Source organism: Rhinoderma darwinii, chromosome 11, assembly GCF_050947455.1.
Source record: "Rhinoderma darwinii isolate aRhiDar2 chromosome 11, aRhiDar2.hap1, whole genome shotgun sequence".
NCBI classification, from domain to species: Eukaryota; Metazoa; Chordata; class Amphibia; order Anura; family Rhinodermatidae; genus Rhinoderma; species Rhinoderma darwinii.
The window spans coordinates 56,750,047-56,770,918 of NC_134697.1; the positions used below are offsets into that span (position 1 = coordinate 56,750,047).

At 44.6% G+C, this 20,872-nt stretch overlaps 1 protein-coding gene across 1 annotated transcript in view; it reads left to right on the plus strand.

Moving 5' to 3' along the window:
• The first annotated feature begins 233 nt into the window (after window positions 1-233).
• EIF4EBP2 (eukaryotic translation initiation factor 4E binding protein 2) overlaps window positions 234-20,872 on the plus strand; it is a 33,876-nt gene continuing 13,237 nt past the window's right edge. The window contains exon 1 of the mRNA XM_075841571.1: window positions 234-726. Coding sequence (XP_075697686.1) covers window positions 594-726 — 133 coding nt within the window. The 5' untranslated portion in view covers window positions 234-593. The remainder of the gene's footprint in view (window positions 727-20,872) is intronic.

Below are 20,872 nucleotides of genomic sequence, written 5' to 3' on the forward strand. Positions count from 1 at the left end.
CTGTGCGCCCCTCGCCCCGTTATTACCCTGCTGTGAACCCCTCGCCCCCTGTTATTACCCTGCTGTGAACACCTCGCCTCCTATTACCCTGCTCTGAGCCCCTCGCCCCGTTATTACCCTGCTGTGAGCCCCTCGCCCCGTTATTACCCTGCTGTGAACCCCTCGCCCCCTGTTATTACCCTGCTGTGAGCCCCTCCCCCCGTTATTACCCTGCTCTGAGCCCCTCCCCCCGTTATTACCCTGCTCTGAGCCCCTCGCCCCCTGTTATTACACTGCTCTGAGGCCCTCGCCCCCTGTTATTACCCCGGCCCCTCCGCTTCTTGCGTCAGCCTGCAGACAGTACAGCGCGGCCTACGAAGGGTTAAGAGCAGGCGGCTCCTGACTTCATTTCCTGGCCCCGCTGCTGCTTCCTGGCGCAGGGACCGAGCTTGAAGGGCGGAGGCGAAAGGGAGAGAGAGAAGGAAGGGAAATAATAGAGGAGCAGCAGCCAATCCTCCCGCACCGTGCGCCCTCTACCTCAGCCCCGGCTCCTCCCAGCCCGCCGCGCTCTCTGTCCCCTCACCACCACACTCACATAACTCCAGGCCAGAACCATGTCAACCGGACACCAGCACAGCCAGAGCCGGGCCATCCCCACCAGGACCATCCCAATCAGCGACTCCTCTCAGCTACCTCATGACTACTGCACCACCCCCGGGGGCACCCTCTTCTCCACCACCCCTGGAGGTAAGCCGCGGCCTGAAGGCCTTCTAGCCCCACGCTTTGCAGGCCGTGCACATGTTGTGCGGAGAGGACGTGCGCCGTGCCTTCCGTGTAATGGAAGCCGCTGGTCTGCAGAGCACATGGCGAGATGAGGGCAGCGGATACATGTGACGCACCAGCTCCCTGTCCCCCGCTCGCTGCAAAATAAGGGAGGTGCTGGGCCTAATGCAGCTACTGTCCCTTTAAATCCTCTCTGTTGCTATGGCTTGAGAGCCGCAGGTTATAAACCAGGGGGTAACCGGAGGTAGTGTGGGGGCCACTGCTGGGGAGAGGGGGCTTGTGCTGAAAAGTTACCACCTAATAGGTTCACATGTGACTGGGGCATGCTTTATGGCTGTCGCTTTCATTGTCAGCCCTGGGATGTCACATGACACAACACGCTGCCATTTGTCTGCGCGTATTTTTGTTGTGAAGAAACTAAAATATTTTACGCGTGACTAACTCAAGGCGAAAATGTCTGGTCTGTCGTATGGCGTCCTACAAGATATCCTAGAGTACGTGTCACGCATTTAGCAGTAGTATCCGAGGGGCAGCAGTTTTAGAATGGGAGTCCTATGTTTTGGTGCAAAATTGCCCCATATTTATCAGTGTGAAGCTCGCTACATAATACATTTGGCGCAGTTCTCTGCATACTTCCCTGTACACAGTTTCATGGCGGTCACACGTGCACGCCAGTGTTTTGTGCCAGAAAACGCTTCTAGTCCATAATAAATTTGGCTCATCCGTTAAAGGGATTTTCTAGATAATTTTAGAAAATTTCGCTAGCCCATAAATGTTACAGCTGCGGTAAATTATAGAAAATCCGGCTGCGAGTCAATACTCCTTCAGGGCCTCGCAGGTTAAATAAAGAATTACAAAATTAAAATCCGTGTATTGACTGCGTAATGCATGGACGCGCCAAGTCCTCCGGAGGCGAATGGGTGTGGGGTTCCTAAAAAAAAAAAAAGTTTGAACAGGGGCAGACCCTGAATTGTGCGATCATACTTATCCACACCGTTCCAGTCACGGTTTACGAGCTGATGTGCTGACGTCTGGTCTGTAGTGATGTCATCATAGCGGATGGCGATTGTATCATTAGCATGTAGGATCGTAAACAGAGCAGCGTGGGAGTAGGAAAAGTGGTTTACCCAGAATCCTAAATTATCTATCCACAGGACAGGTGGCCATTGCTGGGATAGCCACCGATTGTGAGAACGGGGGTCCCAATCCCCCTGTTCATCTTTACTCCTCTACTGCAGTGAGGAGGAGGACGTTCAATGGACTGGTGGTTGAGCCTGCACGCTGCCGATTAATTCAAAGTCTATGGCAGTGATGGAAAGCGCCAAGTACAACCGTTATGTTACCATTTCAGGTCTAGGGATCCTTTTATTTATTGTTTAAACCTGGAAACACCATTTAATTTTATTTTTTTAATATCTGCCTCCTGTCACAGAGCAGGAATAAAATGACAATGCAGGTTCTACCACTTTTCTGTTAAAGCAGCTATTCTGGATTAGAAATACATGGCCGCTCTCTTCCAGAAACCGCGCCACAGGTGTTCACAGGTTCTGTCTAGTATTGCAGCTTGGCATCCTAGAAGTGAATGGCACTGAGCTGTAATACCACGCATCCCATGAAAAGGCGTGGCACTGTTTGTGGAAGAAAGCAGCCATGTTTTTCTAAGGCCTTATTCACATGTGCATGCAGTTTTTTATGACTGTCCGTTTGTCATTCGTATTTCTTGTCAATGTTTCTCCTCTGCAAGAATTTCCTGCAACAACTGTGTGCAAAATGGACCGCACACGGATGTGGTCTGTTTTTCACGCACTCCTAGTCCAGTGACCCGCAATAACGGACTAGAATAGGACACGCAGTGAGTGTGACGCAACGCACACACGCTCCATGAATAAACACGGATGTGTGAATAGTCCCATTGAATTACTCTGGTCAGGGCGCTGTCAGTTATTTCACCGGACATCACGCGGACGTGACATATGTTCGTGTGAGTTAGGCCTAATTCTGTACATGCCCTTTAACCTTTTTGTTGGACAACAGCTGCAGCCCATAGTAATACATTGAATTGCTTCAAAGCTGCAAGCCACAAATACATCATTGAAGACATGGGGTACAAAGGGGAAACGCCCAAATCGCAATGGAAGCTGTGTCTGTACATCTGTGTACTGACGTCTTCCCTGCATATTTCACCTACCACTGCTCATGAATGTGATGACCACTATTTCTCGCCACATGTCATCACAACATTTTAAAGTGTGTCCAATTCAGTTTTGTGGTGATAGAAATTTGTTATTCATGTAGTCAGATTAGAAATAGTAACATTGCACCGCAGTCCACATGTGCGGAAGGCTTGATCATGCTCAGCAGTGTTTGCCGTGCCCTCGAGAATACTTGAAATTGTAAACAAGGTTGGGGAAGCCAGTCCAGCCCCATGACTGTTGCACAATAGTGAGTGGGAGGTGACTAGGGGTGGCATGACTGCAGAAACTGCCTAATAAACAGCCCTCCGCTGCATTGGAAACATAAGGCTGGCTTGTTCCTCTGAGCTGGACTTAGGCTGTTTTTCTTAGAATACATGGCTGTTCTAGTACAAAGTCATGACATTCTTGGCCTGTACACTTAGACCCCCTCCTCTCTGTGCAGGGTTATTGGCATCATTTCTACACTCTAGGAATGCTGTGGCTGTAATCCTGAGTATAGAAGGACTGCAATACATACACGTGTGCGGCTTTTCTATCATGTTAGAAAAATTTGTTTTCATCTGCAATATACCTGGGCTTCTAAGAAGTATTGGAGAACGGGTAAGGTGGTTGGCAAATGGTAGCTGCCCTGTATCTGTACCTCATGTTACTAGGCTGATTTCTGTTGTGCTGCAGTCTGAGTTGACTAAGTGTATACATACATACATACATACATACATACATACATACATGCCACTGTACAGCACAAAGCCACACCACAAAAAAATAATTAAATATTGATTCGCATGGTGGCTGTATTTTTTTTTTTTTTTGCAGATGGCTTGTTGCTTGTATATTTTTTTAGATATGGTCACAAAGTTTAGGGAGTGGGGTCCCAGGGTGCAATTTTTTTTAAAGGGAATCTGTCACGGTGACAGATCCATTTTAACCTACCCTTAGAGCGAAACTCCAACGGATGCTGCTTTATCTTCTGAGCAGTCCCCTGACCTCCCGTCTGGGTTGCGGAGTGGTGAATGTGTTAAATACAACATACAATGCCCAGTTGGCTATCAGTGATTATGTAGGTAAATACACAACACTATTCTAACTAAAGTGGTGTGGATACAGCCATGTGGTCCCTCCCCACCAATCCGACATCTTAACCCACCCGTAGTCAGAATCAAGCTCCCCTAACTGCTCTTAAGCCCCTATTACAACGATAGGCCGGTGCAGCGAGCACCGATCTACTAGACATCGTTGATCTGCGCTTGTTTGCTCCGGTCACAAAGAGCTAGGTATGGGGACGAGTGGTCGGTTCTCCGATCGCTCGTCCCCATACACTATTGTCATGTCGGCAGCACGTCTCCCGGTTTACACAGGGAGATATGCTGCCAACAACGATGTTGTTTACCTTTTTTAAACTGATCAGCAGATGATCGAGAATTTACTAGTTCATCTGCTGATCACTGCCCTTTTTACACAGGGCAATTGTCGGCAACTTGCGTTCTGATTGCCCAGTGTAAAACCCCATTTACAGCAGTGTTCACCCCTTTCCCTCTAGTTGTCACAAATGTCCCTCACTCGCCCTCTCCTCGTTTTCTCCTTACATTCAATGAATATGCTGCGGAAATAACTTGATGCATACGCTGAATGTCCCCACGTATGCAACTGAATCTAGAGATTCGTGTGTCACCGATTGACTCCCATTGTAAAAAAAAACCAAAACGTTTACCATGTGGAATACCAAATGTATATCAAAAGGACACTTTCTTGAGCATATTTTGGCTCTTTATTTTTTCAGCATCTACTTTGGAAGTATTCCCGGTGTCTACAGTGAAGGTATACCATAGGCCTGGTGTCAACACAGCCTGTGGCAGAATCCCTTTTAACCCCTTAAGGACACGGCCAATTTTAGCCTTGAGGACAGAGCAATTTTTTGTAAATTTCCCTCTTTGCATCCCGACGCTCATAACGCTTTTATTTTTTGTACGACGTAGTTGTATGAGACTTTGTTTTTTGCGGGACGAGTTGTACTTTATGTACGTACCATTTTTTGGTACAAATACATTATCGTTTAATTTCTATAAATTTTTAATTAGATTAAAATGCAGTTGTGCAGCAGTTTTAATATTTTTTTTTACACCATACACCGATCATAATAAATAATGGTATACATTTGTAGTACAGGTTGTTACGGTCGTGGCGATACCAAATATGTCTATATTATTTTGTGTTTTGAGACTTATTTTCTAAAAAGTTGTTTTATTATAAAAAAAGTTTGTTTTTTTTAATTACTTTTTATTTATTTATTTACCATTATTTTTTTTTTTACATTCATTTAACTTTTTTTTTTAATCCCATAAAGGGATTTATCATTTTGATTTTTATTTTGTAACTGTAATGTACTGGCATAGATCTATATGCCAGTACATTAGCCTGTTACTGATCGTACACAGGCAGTTGTTAGGGCATACCTCAGTATGCCCTAACAGGAAATATGTTCAGACAGCCCTGGGGTCCTTCACTGGACCCTGGGCTGTCTGGCCATACGAGTTGTTGGCTTTGATCGCGTCACAGTTATATTCTGTGACGCGATCAATGTGCAGTCCCCTCTCCTTGAACGCCGCAATCAGCTGTCATCGCGGCGTTCAAAGGGTTAACAGCGGAGAGAAGATGTTTCTCTCCTCTCCGCTGTCAGAGCGGGGCCGTGGCTGTGTATTACAGCCGTTGCCCCGCTCTCGATCGCACACACAGAGACGGCAGAGACTGCTGTCACACAGGACGAGTATGCTCGTCCTAATGCGCAAAGTGCTCGCTGCTCAGGACGAGCATACTCGTCCTGTGTCGGCAACCAGTTAAGCGGAATTGTTGCTTTTTTTTTTTCCCTTCCGGTATTGCAGATTGAAAAATCGCAGCAGAATACAGTAGCAGCGAAGTGGATGAGATTGAACAAATCTCATCCACACGCTGTGTAAATACTAAGCGGAAAAAACGCTCCGAAATGGACTTGTGGTGCAGAATTTTATTCCGTAGCATGTCAATTGTATATACGTAATCGCTGCATATTTGCTATGGGTTTTCCCCATTGAATTCTATGGGGAGGTAAAACCCACAACAAATAGCAGTTGTTGCATTTTTAGGCGGTGGAATTGCTGCGAACCTGGCGCAAAAAATTGCAACTCTGAATAAAAAAAAAATACACTTTACTTACCTGGGAGTCTGTGTTTCTTCCTCCAAGCCGGTCTCTTGGGATGAAAAGTCATCCCAGGAGGCCGGCCTGATAGACCGGTTAATGCAGCAGTTATGGGCGTAAAACTGCACCACAGTTTGGTGAGCTTTTTCGCCCAAAATTCCCTGTGGCGCACAGGCCAGATACGCTGCGTGCTTTTACGCAGCGAATCTGCCCCGTGTGAACACGGTTTAAGGCTTCGTTCACATCTGCGTTGGAGGCTCCATTAGGGGCCTCCATCGCAGGACAACCCGACAGAACCCATTAAAGTCAATGTATCCATTATTTTCATTGCGTTACTCCTCTTAAGGAGCATAGCGACGGAAATACCGAACACAGACAGGAACATAGCAAAGTATTGTATCAATATAGTGTTAGTGCTTTTATCATAATAGCCTAAGTGTATGTCTTTATTTCATAAACATTTACTACATGAGCCCGGAATACCGTTTACAATGCAGATTGATGCGGCTAATTGTGACATCTGCAACACAGTTTTATTTCCCCTTTTCTTATGAGACTGGAATACATCCGTGATGACTTATTCTCTACAGATTCCCTATGATGAAGTTACACAGTGAGGCCCCATCTACACAACCGTAGTGTTCATCCAAAATTGCGGATCCTTTCATTTCTATTGGTCAGACTCCTTTCAGTATATTTACGGATGTGTGTCCGTGCTGTAGAAATGATCCGCAAAATACAGAACATGTCCTATTTTTGTCCACGATTGCGGCACGAACTCCCCATAATAGTCTATGGATGCTTCCGCGATTGCAGACCGCTACGGAGGTGGAGCCGTAGGTGCTTATAATTGCGGAAGCGTTGCTATGCGACGTGAGGGGATTCCCCAAGATTTCTCCCTGTGTTTTTTTTTTGGTGATCCGTAAATACGGATGCACTATGGACCATAATTACGGATACCATCACGTATTTGTGGATGACTACGGATCTGTATTTGCGGACAGTAAAAACCCTTATGGTCGTGCATGAGGCCTTCGTTTTGAACTGTCATCATTGCCGGTATTCACAAAAGAGACCTGCAGTTGAAATCCCAGGAGGGTCTGAAAGTCTTTTCAATAGGTCTTGTACTCAAATGGTTTCACACAAACATGTCCGTTTTGCGTGTGCAAAAAACGCTGCGTTTTGCGCGCGCAAAAGGTCCGTGTGGCATCAGCATATGATGCACGGCTGCGTGATTTTCGCGCAGCTGGCATCATAAGGACACTCTGGTTTTATGTTTACAAACAGTGCTTCTTGCACGCACCCGTTGACTTCAATGGGTGTGTGCTGCGTGAAACACGGCCAAATATAGGACATGTCGTGTGTTTCACGCAGCGCACACACGCTGCGTGAAATTCACTGACAGTCTGAACGGCCCCATTCACTAACATAGGTCCGTGCGACGCGCGTGATTGCCACGCGCGTAGCTCTGACGTATTATACGTTCGTGTGAATAAGGCCTTAGGGTGCAGAATGTAAGCAGGTTCCTCAGTGCAGCCGCTTGCATGGATGAGCCTGCAGCTGGCATTTTAGCTTCCTGCCATCCCCCCATTCATTCTTTAACCGCTCCCAGGAGAAAATAGTTTTAAGGGCTTCACATGTTCACACTTTTTGCCCTAAATTCTGAGTGTGGAACCCCTTTAATGAAAACCTGCTCTGTATAACAGTCAGGACCAGGTGTATATGGCTATGTTCACACGGAGTATTTTGGGGGAGGAATATCTGCCTCAAAATTCAGTTTGGAACTTTGAGGCAGATATTCCTCTCCCTGCACGCCGATTTTCGCGGCAATTATCGCGCCGTTTTTCGCCCGCGGCCATTGAGCGCCGCGGGCATAAAACAGCGAGACATACGCTTTCTCCTGCCTCCCATTGAAGTCAATGGGAGGTCGGAGGCGGAAGCGCCCGAAGATAGGGCATGTCGCTTCTTTTTCCCGCGAGGCAGTTTTACTGCTCGCGGGAAAAAGACGCCGACGCCTCCCATTGAAATCAATGGGAGGCGTTCTCGGGCCGTTTCTGCCGAGTTTTGCGACGCGGTTTCCGCGTCAAAAAACTCGGCAAAATACCCGTGTGAACATAGCCTTAGGCCCTGTTCACACGGAGTTTTTTGCAGGAGGAAAATTCCTCCTGTAAAAACTGACCCTGGAGGTTTTCATGTTTGATGTGGTTTTTGAGGCGGTTTTCCAGGCGGTTTTTCAGGCTGTTTTTGACGAGGTTTTCACACGCATGAGGCTGGGTTCACACAACCATGTTACGTACATAATGTACGGAACGTATTTCGGCCGCAAGACCCGGACCGAAGACAGTGCAGGGAGCCGGGCTCCTAGCATCATAGTGATGTACGACACTAGGAGTCCCTGCCTCTGCGTGGAACTACTGTCCCGTACTGTAATCATGATTACAGTACGGGACAGTTGTCCTGCAGCGAGGCAGGGACTCCTAGCATCGTACATCACTATGATGCTAGGAGCCCGGCTCCCTGCACTGTCTTCGGTCCGGGTCTTCCGGCTGAAATACGTTCCGTACATTACGGACGTAACATGGTCGTGTGAACCCAGCCTGACATCCTTCTGTCAACGGATCTGTCACCATTGAAATGAATGGTGATGCAAACGGAACTTACTTCACACTTGCCTTTCCGTTGAGGGGTTCCCCTGACTGAAAGCACCGACGGAACCCCTCAGCAGAAACCACGCTGATGTGAACAGGCCCACATTAAAAAAAACATTGTTTTCTGTTTGCATCATCATTGACTTCAATGCTGATGGATCCGTTGCTAATGGGATTCCCTACACTGCGGTATTGGTTCAGTCGAAACGACAGAACCCTTTGCACAACGGGGACAAACAGAAACCATTAGCAACGGATCTGTCACCACTTCACACTTGCCTTTCCGTTGAGGGGTTCCCCTGACTGAAAGCACCGACGGAACCCCTCAGCGGAAACCACGCTGATGTGAACAGGCCCACATTAAAAAAAAAAAGTATACTTACTTCTTGAATCAATTTCCCAACATCAATGTCCATTCGGTGGTACACCTCTGCTGTCGTCATTTCTGTTCCTGAAATGTTAAAACAAAATAAAAAAGAGATGACATACATGAACAACTGCATAACAAAATTAAAAAATTAAAAATAAAAAAATCTAAAAAAAAAATAATTCTAAAAAAAAAAATGCACAGCTCCATACATGTATAGCATGTATGGAACATAGGAGCAATTGCACTTACTTGTATTCGATTTGGATGCAGGACTTCGGTTTTCTGTATCCCTGAGTTCTGTCCACGATGTTTTTCAGGCTCCACGAGCAGACGGGAAATGACAGCCCCTTGCTGGGCTGGACTAGCAGCAGGAGACGACTCCTGCAAGAAACTCCTCCAAAACACTCGGCAATATACTCGTCAGAAAACACCTCACTAGTTCGAGGTGTTTTTTGACGTGTCCCCATTGCTTTCAATGCGGTTTTGGATGCGGAAACCGCATCAAGAAGGGTCATGTCCCTTCTTTTTGCCGCGAGGCGTTTTTTTTACTCGCGGTAAAAAAACGCCTCCGTCTCCCATTGAAATCAATGGGAGTCATTTTGGGTCGTTTTTGGCGCGTTTTCCGACGCGTTTTCCGCGTCAAAAAACGTGTCAAAAAACTCCGTGTGAACAGGGCCTTAGAGAGTTCCAATTGCTGCTATTTGGCAGCTTTTTATAAACCTGTAGGATGCCTTAAGGCCTCATTCACACACCACTTTAATATTTTATTTTATTTTTTAGTTTAATTTTTTTGGTCTGCGTTTTTAAAGTTTGTTTTAAATGAAGATAGAAGAGAAATTCTGCCTTATGTATGTAGGCATTCACCTATTTCCATATAGACTCTAAACTATTAACGTCTGGCCACAGTGTTTTTGACCACCTCTCCGGGACTTAAATATTTATGGGCTATACTTAGGATGGATCATCAATATTTGGTGGGGTCCGACATCTGGAACCCCTACCAATCAGCACAAAGGGGCCACAACGCTTCTTTGAGCACTGCGTCCCCCTTTATTATTTACACAGGCACAGCAGCCCGACCATATGAGCGGCTGTGCCTGGTACTGCACCTTATCCAAAGGGCATGGGACAAGCTGCAGGCAGAGCCGCCCGTCCTGACAAGCCACTATGTTCATAGTAGCAATGCGGCCCTGTTTGTTCTGCTGATTTGTGGGGGTCTCTGATTACAAACCACCTGATCAATCATTGATGGCCTAAGATACCCCATGGATATTTAAGTCCCAGAGAGCCCCTTTTAAGTTCTGCTCAACTTATGTCATCTTTGTAAACTGATACTGGCACTCCAAAGCTACGGTATGTAGGGGTTGCCACTCCGCATTCTAAAATCCTGAATGGTCTAAAAATGGGTAAATGCTGTAGTGCATGTAATTGTGGGAGAAAAACGTAAATATAAATAGTAAAACCTATATATGCTTTTAAAGCCTGTCATTATCAGTAAGTAATTCTACAGAAGGGTACAGCGTGAAGGTCCGTGTGCACATAACCTGCACCCTGCATATTTTCTTCTACCCAGGCAAAAACTGAAATGCGTTTGTTCTGTTTTTTTCTATTTAAACTTATTAAAGCGGTTGTGCCATCAATAGAAATGGCAATATATAAACTCGATCTACATTTTAGAGTAACTTCGTAAAGTGTTATTAAAACAGTTTCCTTACAGAAATATGATCATCTACTTGTAATAGCCCCCCCTGGTGTTCAAATGTATAGGTCTCTGCACGTCATTCTAGAGAATGTCAGATGTGCATGCACCGTACAATACATTTAAAGGAACAGGCATATCTTTAAGGCTAGACATATTCCTTCTACATCTGAGTACACAGACTTCAAGCAGTAAGTGTTAAAGTTATCCGATAACCTCCTAACCAGTCCGTGCTGCTCTCCTCCTTATCACACGCCTTGCACACGATAAAGTTCGGGCCGTGAAAAACGGTCCGAGTGTCTGTGTATTTCCTGAACTCAAATTTTCATCACTTTTCTCCCTGCGTTGCAATGAATCAATAACCGTGAAAAAATAAAGCGAACTTGTTCCAGGCGCTAAATGAGAGTCTCTGAATAACTGCAGCGTCTGTGAGCGTTTTTTGCAGGTGTCTCTCTGGTAACCGGCCTGTGACTCACTGCGACAGTGATAAAGGCTGTGCATTGGCCGAAAGTTCATTAAGTCGCTTCTATTCTTGTATTCATATAAAAAAAGCTGATTACATATGATGTAATATATGATATACAGCTTTGTGAATAAATCGATTCAACTTGCAATATATTTACTTGCTTTTTTTGTGAGCGCTGAGGCAATAGAGACTGTATTTGTCTTTCAGTGGCACAAACTGGGAACAACATATTGTGCATTAAAATGGCATATCAGTGGCAAATTTTCATTTTCGCTTTGCACCATCCGCTGTGCATTAACATCTTCGCGCATCACGACTTAATAGCATGTCGTGGTGTGGGGGTTGTATATGGAGCAGGCTCATGCACTGAGCCCTGCACCGATGTTTGGAGGCGTTCTGCTTCCGATTTATTTTCGGGCGTTTACGGCCCGAAAAACGGCCAAAAATAGGCCGTGTGAACATAGCCTTAGGCTACAGCTGAGACTGACCATGAAATCATTACAAGTAGTACTGTTATGAGCCACTTGGTTTTCGGCACAGAAAATTTTCTAACTGCAGATTCCAATTCGGCTGCATGGCTTTGTTTGTTCCTTAAAGAAACTGTCTTGTCGCACAGTCACTTTTGATAGTGTCAGGGCTGAATAACTATAGTCTACCCTGACATTGTTCTATAGCAGTGGTCCCCAACCAGTGGCTGAGGAGCCACATGTGACTCGTCCTAGGAGATCTGTTATCGCCGTATGCACTGAATACAATACAACACCCAGACTGCAAATATTGCAGACATATTCAAACCTATTTTACATTAAAATATAATTTCTTAATAGGTCTACCTATATTATTATTTTTTTTACATTTATTTTGGCTCCTGACCACCGTTCAAAGTTGAATGTGGCTCACAGGGTACAAAAGGTTAGGGTCCTCTGTTCTACAGAATTAGGGTAGCCTGCTTTCTGAATACAATATAATACATTTGAGATGATTGATCAGTAAGTATCCTGTTGGCTCCCAAGCTCCTTCTAGTGGTGGTTGGAAGAAAAAAGTAAATATGAATCCTAAGGCCCCATGCACACGACCGTAAAAAATCTCCGTAATACGGTCGCAATTACGGCTCCCATCAGTTCTATTCGCTGCGGACACCTTCCATATAGCTATTGATGGGTGTCCGCGTCGTAGAAATGTTCAGAAAATTATGGAACATGTCCTTTCTTTTGCGTTTTACGGGCCGTGCTTACGGGCATGGCCGTGTGCATGGGGACTAAGACGGTGGTAGAATTTGATCAATTTGGAGCTCTGTCAGAAACACTGTTTCCACTGCTATAAAGATATTAACTGACTAACATAAAAAATGACATGGTGTTAAAAAAAATAAATAGGTATTTATTAAGAACTTTAGTTCTGCCCAGTTTATTTTTAGCCTCATCCTCATGGCAGATCCGTGTGGCCCCGTATTAAGGCGCTGTTCTAGACTGAGGCCCCATGCACACGACCGTTAAAGTTGTCCGTAACTACGGGCCATAATACGGTCCGCAATTACGGACCCATTCAGTTCTATTGGCTGCAGACCCTTTTCCGTATCGCTATGGATAGGTGTACGTGCCGTAGAAATGTTCCGAAAATTATGGAAAAGTCTGTTCTTTTGCATTTTACGGGCTGTGCTCCCATACTTTGTTGGGACCACAGCCCGATAATGCAGGTGGCCGGCCGTGCCCGCAATCGCGGGCTTTGACTACGAGAACAGTGCATCTTGAAGAAAAATATCTCTAATATGCCAACCAATGTAACATGCCGCAATTGTACGCAGTTTACATGCCAGTCACAGTAATCCAGCAGCCGGTTTTAACTTTTTATTTTCTTTTTTGTTAGTGGCCGTGACAAACAATAATAGCCTTTCATAGAAATGAACAGTGAGCAAATAGAACTTACTCGCCGGTAGCACGTTTCTAGGTTTATTAGCTCTGTCGTTCTCCTGGTGCGCTCGTTTCCATAATGAAGGCTGGATTTGAAAACACAATCCTGACCCTTGTGCCTCTCTTCTCTGCGATGTTTCCAGGCAACGGAGGAGTCCCCTCATGGTGACCACCAGGGGTACACAGTAAATGTACTGGAGAGGGCATGTATGTAGCCACTCTCCATAGAAATGGATGGGACCATGTGGAGAAGAAGTATTTTGCTCACTGTGCAGTTTTCTGGCAAAGGTCCCAAATAGTTTTCAGTTGTCCATCACTGTGGGAAGCTTCACAGAAATGATGTCCTTATGACTTTGGAGCTCCTGCTTCCAATGTGGGTAAAGACCAGGGACCACAGACTTGTATCTCCAAATCTTTTCCCCCACGGTTTGTAAATGAGCATGACATTACACAACAACAAGTTGGTGTGTTGCACGCACGGTGGGTAAATGTTCAGAAGTCTAGATATTTAGACCCCGGCCGAGTCACGAGGAAACATACTTTATTTGTCAATTACACGCTAGAAGGGTAACCGCATCAGAATCGGCGCCAAGAAACGCCCCAAATCACCACCTATTGATTTTAATTGGAGGCAGAGGTTTTTCTTTCTTACGTTTTCCCCCAGGTGGCTTTTGGCCACTCGACTAAAAAAAAAAAAAAAAGAAGTGGAAATAGAAGCTTAAAACAAACATGACATTTCAAAATCTGCCTCAAAATTTCTGAAGGAATTTTGAGGCCGATATCTTTTTTTATTATTTTTTTTTCTACCAGGTGAGAAAACGCTGTCTGAATAATGACACTTGACTACAATTGTCTCAAATGGTGGTTTTTTTTCCAGAGTAGGAAATGGCTTTTCATAATTGCTAAATGAAGACAAATGTCACTAAAGACACTAACCAGACTGTTGTGGGTGACGTGCTGTGACTTACTGTTTTTGAAATCTGTATTACTAAGAACGTTGCGTACCTGCCGATGCCAGCAACAGGCAAATTATTAGATGATTATCCTTTTCATACTTTTAAAGAACAACTCCCATGAAAATCTTTGCATTACCGATTTTGTAATAGGCATCTTGTACATTTATATTCTATTTATTTACTCACCGAGCGTCTAGTTTTCAAAAGGCAGGCTCCGTAGACTTGCGTAGAGAAACTGGCTTACGGTCCACACAAGACACTGTGAATCGGCCAGCCAGAATAGAGATCACGTGACCGCACGGGGGAGCCGAATGGAGCCTGTGTTTTGAAAACTAGATGCTCGGTAAATAAATAGCATGTACAAGATGCAATAAAAATTTTCATGGGAGTGCTTCTTTAAAGGCGAAGTACACCTTTTCTTAAATTTTTGTTTGGTTTTATAAAAATGTCAATCAGTGTAATTGGTGCAACTTTCTAAATCCGTGGCTCCCAACCGGGGTGCCGTGAGAACCGTCCAGGGGGGCCGCGCCATTGCTCATCCACTGCCATTAAAAAAAATATATATATATATATATATGCTTTTGCTTGTAGCAGACGTGTTTTTTACTTTAGACCAAGTGGGCGTTGTACAGAGGAGTGTATGACGCTGACCAATCAGCGTCATGCACTTCTCCATTCATTTACTCAGCGCATAGTGATACTGCATTGTTCACTATGTGCTGTCTTATACTAACATATTAACGTTACTGAAGTGTCTTGACGGTGAATATACATTCCTTCCAGCCAGGACGCTATGTCTATTCACATTCCCAACACTTCGGTAACGTTTGTGTGGGACTTATAGCAGAGCAAGCGTAATCTTGCGAGATCACGCTGTAAATAACAGGTTACAGAGAGATTACGCTTTGCTCTGCTGTAACAAACGTTAGCGAAGTGTCGGGATTGTGAATAGACATCCCGTCCTGGCTGGGAGGATTGTCTGTTCACTGTCAAGACACTTCAGTAACGTTAATGTGTCAGTATAAGACAGCACGTAGTGAACAACGCAGTGTCACTATGCGCTGACTAAATGAATGGAGAGAAGTGCATGACGCTGATTGGTCAGCATCATATACTTCTCCACGACACCCACTTACTCTAAAGTAAAAACACACCCAGTTGGGCATTAAGAAACTCATTAGCATAAAGCAAAAATTGCTCATAACGTAGTAATAGTTTTTCTAAATAAAAAGCACTGCTGTCACCTACATTATAGCGCCGATCTCCTTATGTAGGCGATAGGGTACTTATAATGTGGTGACAGAGCCTCTTTAAACAATTCACTGGGCTTGCGATGCTAGTGATGTGCAGAACAGACCCTTACCATCTCTATAGTGCAGTCCGTTCTGTGTTCTTCAGCTTTGGAGTTGGTGAGGTGGGATAGGACTTATATCAGTGCGCTGTAAAAGCCTATTTACACAATCGGTCACATTACAACAAGAGTGAGTTTACTGTAAACGGGTGTAGCAACTGAACCTAAAGCTCTCATTGATCATACAAATAATCGTTTCTACAAACATAAAAATAATCATTGGTCGTTATGACATTGTGTATTTAAACCTGCATTGTTTGACAGCAGATATGTGACATTGTGAAAGGGGTCCCAATAAGAAAATTATTCATAGATCCACAGGAGAAGTGATCAATTTATGACCAAATGATGCATTTTTTTATGATAGGTGTTTTTGTGTGTAAATACTTAACTGCTTGTGTTAAGGCACCTTAACCCCTTTTTGACATCTGACGAATATATAAGGCGTAGGTTGGGTGGGGGAGAATGGAGCGGGTTCACGGGCTGACGTCTTTCCCTAGAACGAGTGTGTTGGCTGTATGTAACAGCCAACACTTCAGTGTAACAACGGGATCCTGCTCGTTTAGCCCCTTAGATGCCATGGTCAATAGCGACAGCGGCATCTCTTTAGAGTCTTCTCAAGTCTTTAGAATGAGGGGGTGCCAATGGTCATCATGGCAGCCTGGGGGCCCAATGAAGGCACTCAGGTCTGCCATTGTGCACGCCAATTATGTCCTGAAACATGTTTTCGGTACGGGACAGTATTCCTGCGGAGGCGGGGACACCTAGCGTCATACATAACTATGCAGACTCCCTGAACTTTGTTTGGTCCGGGAAATGCGGCTGAGATGCCGTCTGTATATATCACGGACCAAACACTGCCATCTGCATGAGGCCTAATTGTGGATTTTCTGTGTGTATTCCACACACAAAATCCACAGCTATTTTGCTACTAATCCGCCGTGTATGCCCTTGGCTTAACCCCTTAATGTCTGGGCCGTTAATGACCAGCTACTTTTTTTTTGTTTTTACCTCTGACTTTCATCAGCCATAACTTTTTTTTTTTTTGTTCCCATTTAAGGGATAACTTTATTTATAACTTTATGTACTTAATGTATTAGCATCCTCCTGTATGCTAATACATTACACTGTTACTATGACACCGGCTGCTGTTAGGGTACACTATGTGCTGCCCTAACAGCAGTCTTACGGAACAGACCACCCTGGGGTCCTTTGTAGGGCTGACTGCAGAGGGATTCCCTTCTCTTTGATTACATCACCGGGTTTCCAGTGACCCTATCAAAGAGAGGAGTTCCCTTTGATCTTGCCAGTCACGGACTGTGGCAATCAAAGGTTTAAACAGCCGGGGTCCGAATGTTTTCCGACCCCCGGCTGTATTTAGCAGGCTGCTCTAAGATCAGGAGCTGTTAGTTATAGCTCCTGCTTAGAGGATGAGCACTCACAGGAGCACTCATCAGCCTCTTCTACAGCGACGCCAAAAGACGTCGCTGTAGACTAAGCACCTGCACCGCCTGTTATCAAAAGACTATGGGCGGTCGTTAAGCGGTTAATAGAGCTTTGTATAGCTGTAATTGGAGCCATTTACAGGGTGATTTCGTAGATGTATTGTTTGGGTTTAGAATCTGTTGCACACGCCAATGGCAGAATCATTTTATCAGCACTCAGGTTTTCTACTGAAGTGTATTTAGAGCAAAGCTAATATTTTGATGGGTCGTAAATGCCAAATGGTAATGTGTTTTGTGTTACTTGGCGGACACCCAAACCTTGGCTGCTGCCTACAGTATGCAGTATATATTTATGCACTGCTAAACACTGTGGTTTTCTCGGTTTTGCCTGATGCAATCACTTGTGGAAACCCAGTTTGCAATGTTTTATTGTGCATCTATCGTTCTAGAATGTAACCTGTCTTCACATTATGGCAGAGTTCACATGATGCGTAAATACTGCGGTTTTTCCGCAACGTATTTCGAAGCATAATACAGTAGTACAGTAGCAGCAAAGTTGATTAAATTTGAACAAATCTCATCTACACGCTGCGTAAATGAGTGGAAAAAAACGCTCAAATTGACCTGCGTTTCATTTTATTAATTTTTTTAATCCGCAGCATGTCCATTTTATGTACGTAACCACTGTGTGTGTTTGCGGGTTTTCCACATTGATGTCTCTGTGAAGATGTAAAACCTGCAACAAATATCAGATGTTGCGTTTTTGTGGCAGATTCCGTGGCACAAAAAAAAATTCAGGAAAAAATTTGATCCAGAATTCTGTGCTGTCCATGCCGGCCTCCTGGGTTGATGTTTTATCCCACGTGACTGCTGAAGCCAATCAAAGGCTGCAGCGGTCACATGGTATAAAACGTAGTCCCAGGAGGCCTGCCTGCAGGACGTCCGAGGGTATGTTATGTTATATGCACATGCAGTTTTTCATATCGAACATACCGGCTGAAAAACTGCACCACAATTTGGTGCGGTTTATCGGCAAGAGTTCCTTGTCTACCTCTTATGCAGCCTATCTGCCCTGTTTGAACGTAGCCCATGATGCAGTTTTTTCTTGGGCCAAAGCCAGAAGTGAGAGAGGAAGGAAAAATATAAAGAATGGACTTGTAGCCATCCCCATTTTTGTATCGATTCCTGGTTTTAAAAAAAATGTGTGAATCCAGCCTTTTACGGGTGGTTTTACACGGGCAGATTTTTTTTGCCTGGTAACTAGAGCCGATGGACAAGAACAGAATATCGATCGGAGATAGTTTGCTCCATTTACATGCAATGATTGGGAAATGAGACGATTGATCGTTAATACGATCGTTCGTCCCCAAACAGTTTGCATTTTGTCAGTGGCCAGCTTTCGATTGTGATAAGCTGTCGATTTGTATAGTTTATGCAGCTCAAAATATTATAGCTGTCGGCAGCACATCTCCCTGTGTAAACTGGATGATTTGCTGACTAAATCATGGAAATTTATGGGGACGAGTGATTTGAGAGCTCGTCCACATACATAGCAAACGAGTGCCGATCAACGAGCCCTCCCATTGATCAGCACTCGCTTTGGATGGTATAAAAGGACCCTTAGACCTCATTCACACTTGCTTATTTGTATCCGTAGTTTTAATCCAATACTAGTAGTGAAACCTACACAGAGAAGGATTTGTACCTCTTCTGTGTTTTGGACCTACTCTTAGTTTTTGCTTACTGCCATGGGCCTTAAAGAGGTCGGGGCCTGTTCACATCCGCATTGGCTTTCCGTTCCGGGGTTCCGTCTGAGGTTTCCGTCGGGTGAACCCCGCAACGGAAAGTTAAACTGAAACCACAGCTTCCGTTTCCATTGATTTCAATGGTGACGGAAACATTGCTAATGGTTTCCGTTCGTCACCATTCCGGAAGATTTCGTTTTTTACGACGGAATCCATTAGCAATGTTTCAGTCACCATTGAAATCAATGGTGACTGAAACGGACGCTGTGATTTCAGTTTGACTTTCCGTTGCGGGGTTCACCCGACGGAAACCTCAGACGGTACCCCGGAACGGAAAGCCAACGCTGATGTGAACAGGCCCTTATCTGGGATGTGATTTTCTTTTTTTTATTAGGGGCTGGAAATGAAATAAATAAATAAACAAATACTTACCTAACCTTGCCCCCGTCCATCCAGTGCTGTCGCTCCAGTGGCAGTCCCGGTCGTTCACATGCACGTAGCATGAATCGGAGGCCATATGTTAAATTTCTGGCATAATGTCAGAAAAACGATTCTTCACCAGTGAGCCCCGCTGAGGTCTCTGACTGCAGCGGTCACATGCCACGTGCATATAAAGAACCACAAGGATTGTCACCAGAGCAACAGCACTGAATAGCTGGAGGCAGGAGAGGTAAATGTTTGATGTTTTATTTAATTTCCAGGACTTAATAAAAAAAATCCTGTTTTACATCCCGGATAACCCCTTTAACCTAGTAGCTAACCATAATCTCTTCCTAGGAGCAGTCTATTGCTGAAGCTGACCTTACACATTAAATATGTCTCGGCTAAATTCGATTTCTGCCATCAAGGAAATGAAGGTTAGAGCTGTTGGATTTCAATATGCCGATTCTTTATTCTCACGGAAGATAAAGTGCTGCCAGAAGTGTCTGGCAAAGGCTTCTCTACCTCCCAAATAAACATGTATGCTAAGCCAATCCTTATAAACATGCACACTTGGAAGTCTGAAGAGCGTTGTGGACCATGTGTATGTCCCGCTTTAGATTTGTACAATATACTCTGGGGGATATTTATCAAAAGTAGTGCAAAAGAAATGTGGGGTAGCTACCCAGACCAACCAATCTGCTATTTCTATAGACAGTTTAGAAAATAGAAGCTGGTTGCTATGGGCAACTACTCCATGTTTTCTCTGCCCTACTTGATAAATCTCCTCCAGTGTCTACTTATAAATTTAGAAGAAAAAAAATGCACCTGGACTCCCGTTGTAATAAAATGCTGCAAAGTAAGGTCATTCTGTGGTGATTAATAGATTGCATGGGCACCGAGTTAAGAAAGTAAACCGGCAGTGTTACATCAGCTGCTAATGTACGTCCGGCCACCTGGTAGTTCACAAGGTAAATATCTCACCTGCCTTATGAAAGAAGCCAAAATACTGTGTGTGAGACTTTTCTCTCCTATTCTGCTCATTGTTGCATTTAAAAAGTAACTTCACGTTCCAAAAACATTTTGATATGTTAGAGACATTTCAGAAGTTTTGGTCTGGGTGCTGAGAACTATGCAATAGGGCTATTCACACGTCTGTGGTTTTACACGCAGTGTGTGTCCGTTCCGTGAAACTCGCTGCATGTCCTATTTTGGTTCGTTTTTGCGGACGCAGAACTGACACATTCGTCTGAATCAGGCCTGAGGCTGAAGACCAGCTCTCCACAAACTGCTATAAAGCCAGTCGAGTGTGTCGAAGTTGTTCGTTTTTATTTAAAGAGAAAAACTGTTAAACCCGATGATTCTGATAACTTTTAGTTGTTTCTGTACAATTTTCTTCTGGTGCTTTACTGATTGTGTTGTACCATATATTCTAAGGCAGAGGACCCCAACCTTGTGAGCCGTATTAAACTAGGAGTGATGGTCAAGAGCCACCTTCCACACATGAAGAAATGTGGCTCCCGAGCCACTGGTTGAGAACCACTGTTTTAGGGCTTTATGCTCAAACTTGCTATAGGCTTTGTTCACACTGTGCTGTTTTTTCATGAGTTTCTCAGCCGGAATGAGCGGAAACGTTTATAAAAATATTCAATATGCTAGGCTTGCGCTGATACAAAAAGCAGAAAATCCATGCCAAGCACGGGCGAGGGACGGCAGCAGCATGAACTTTTAGG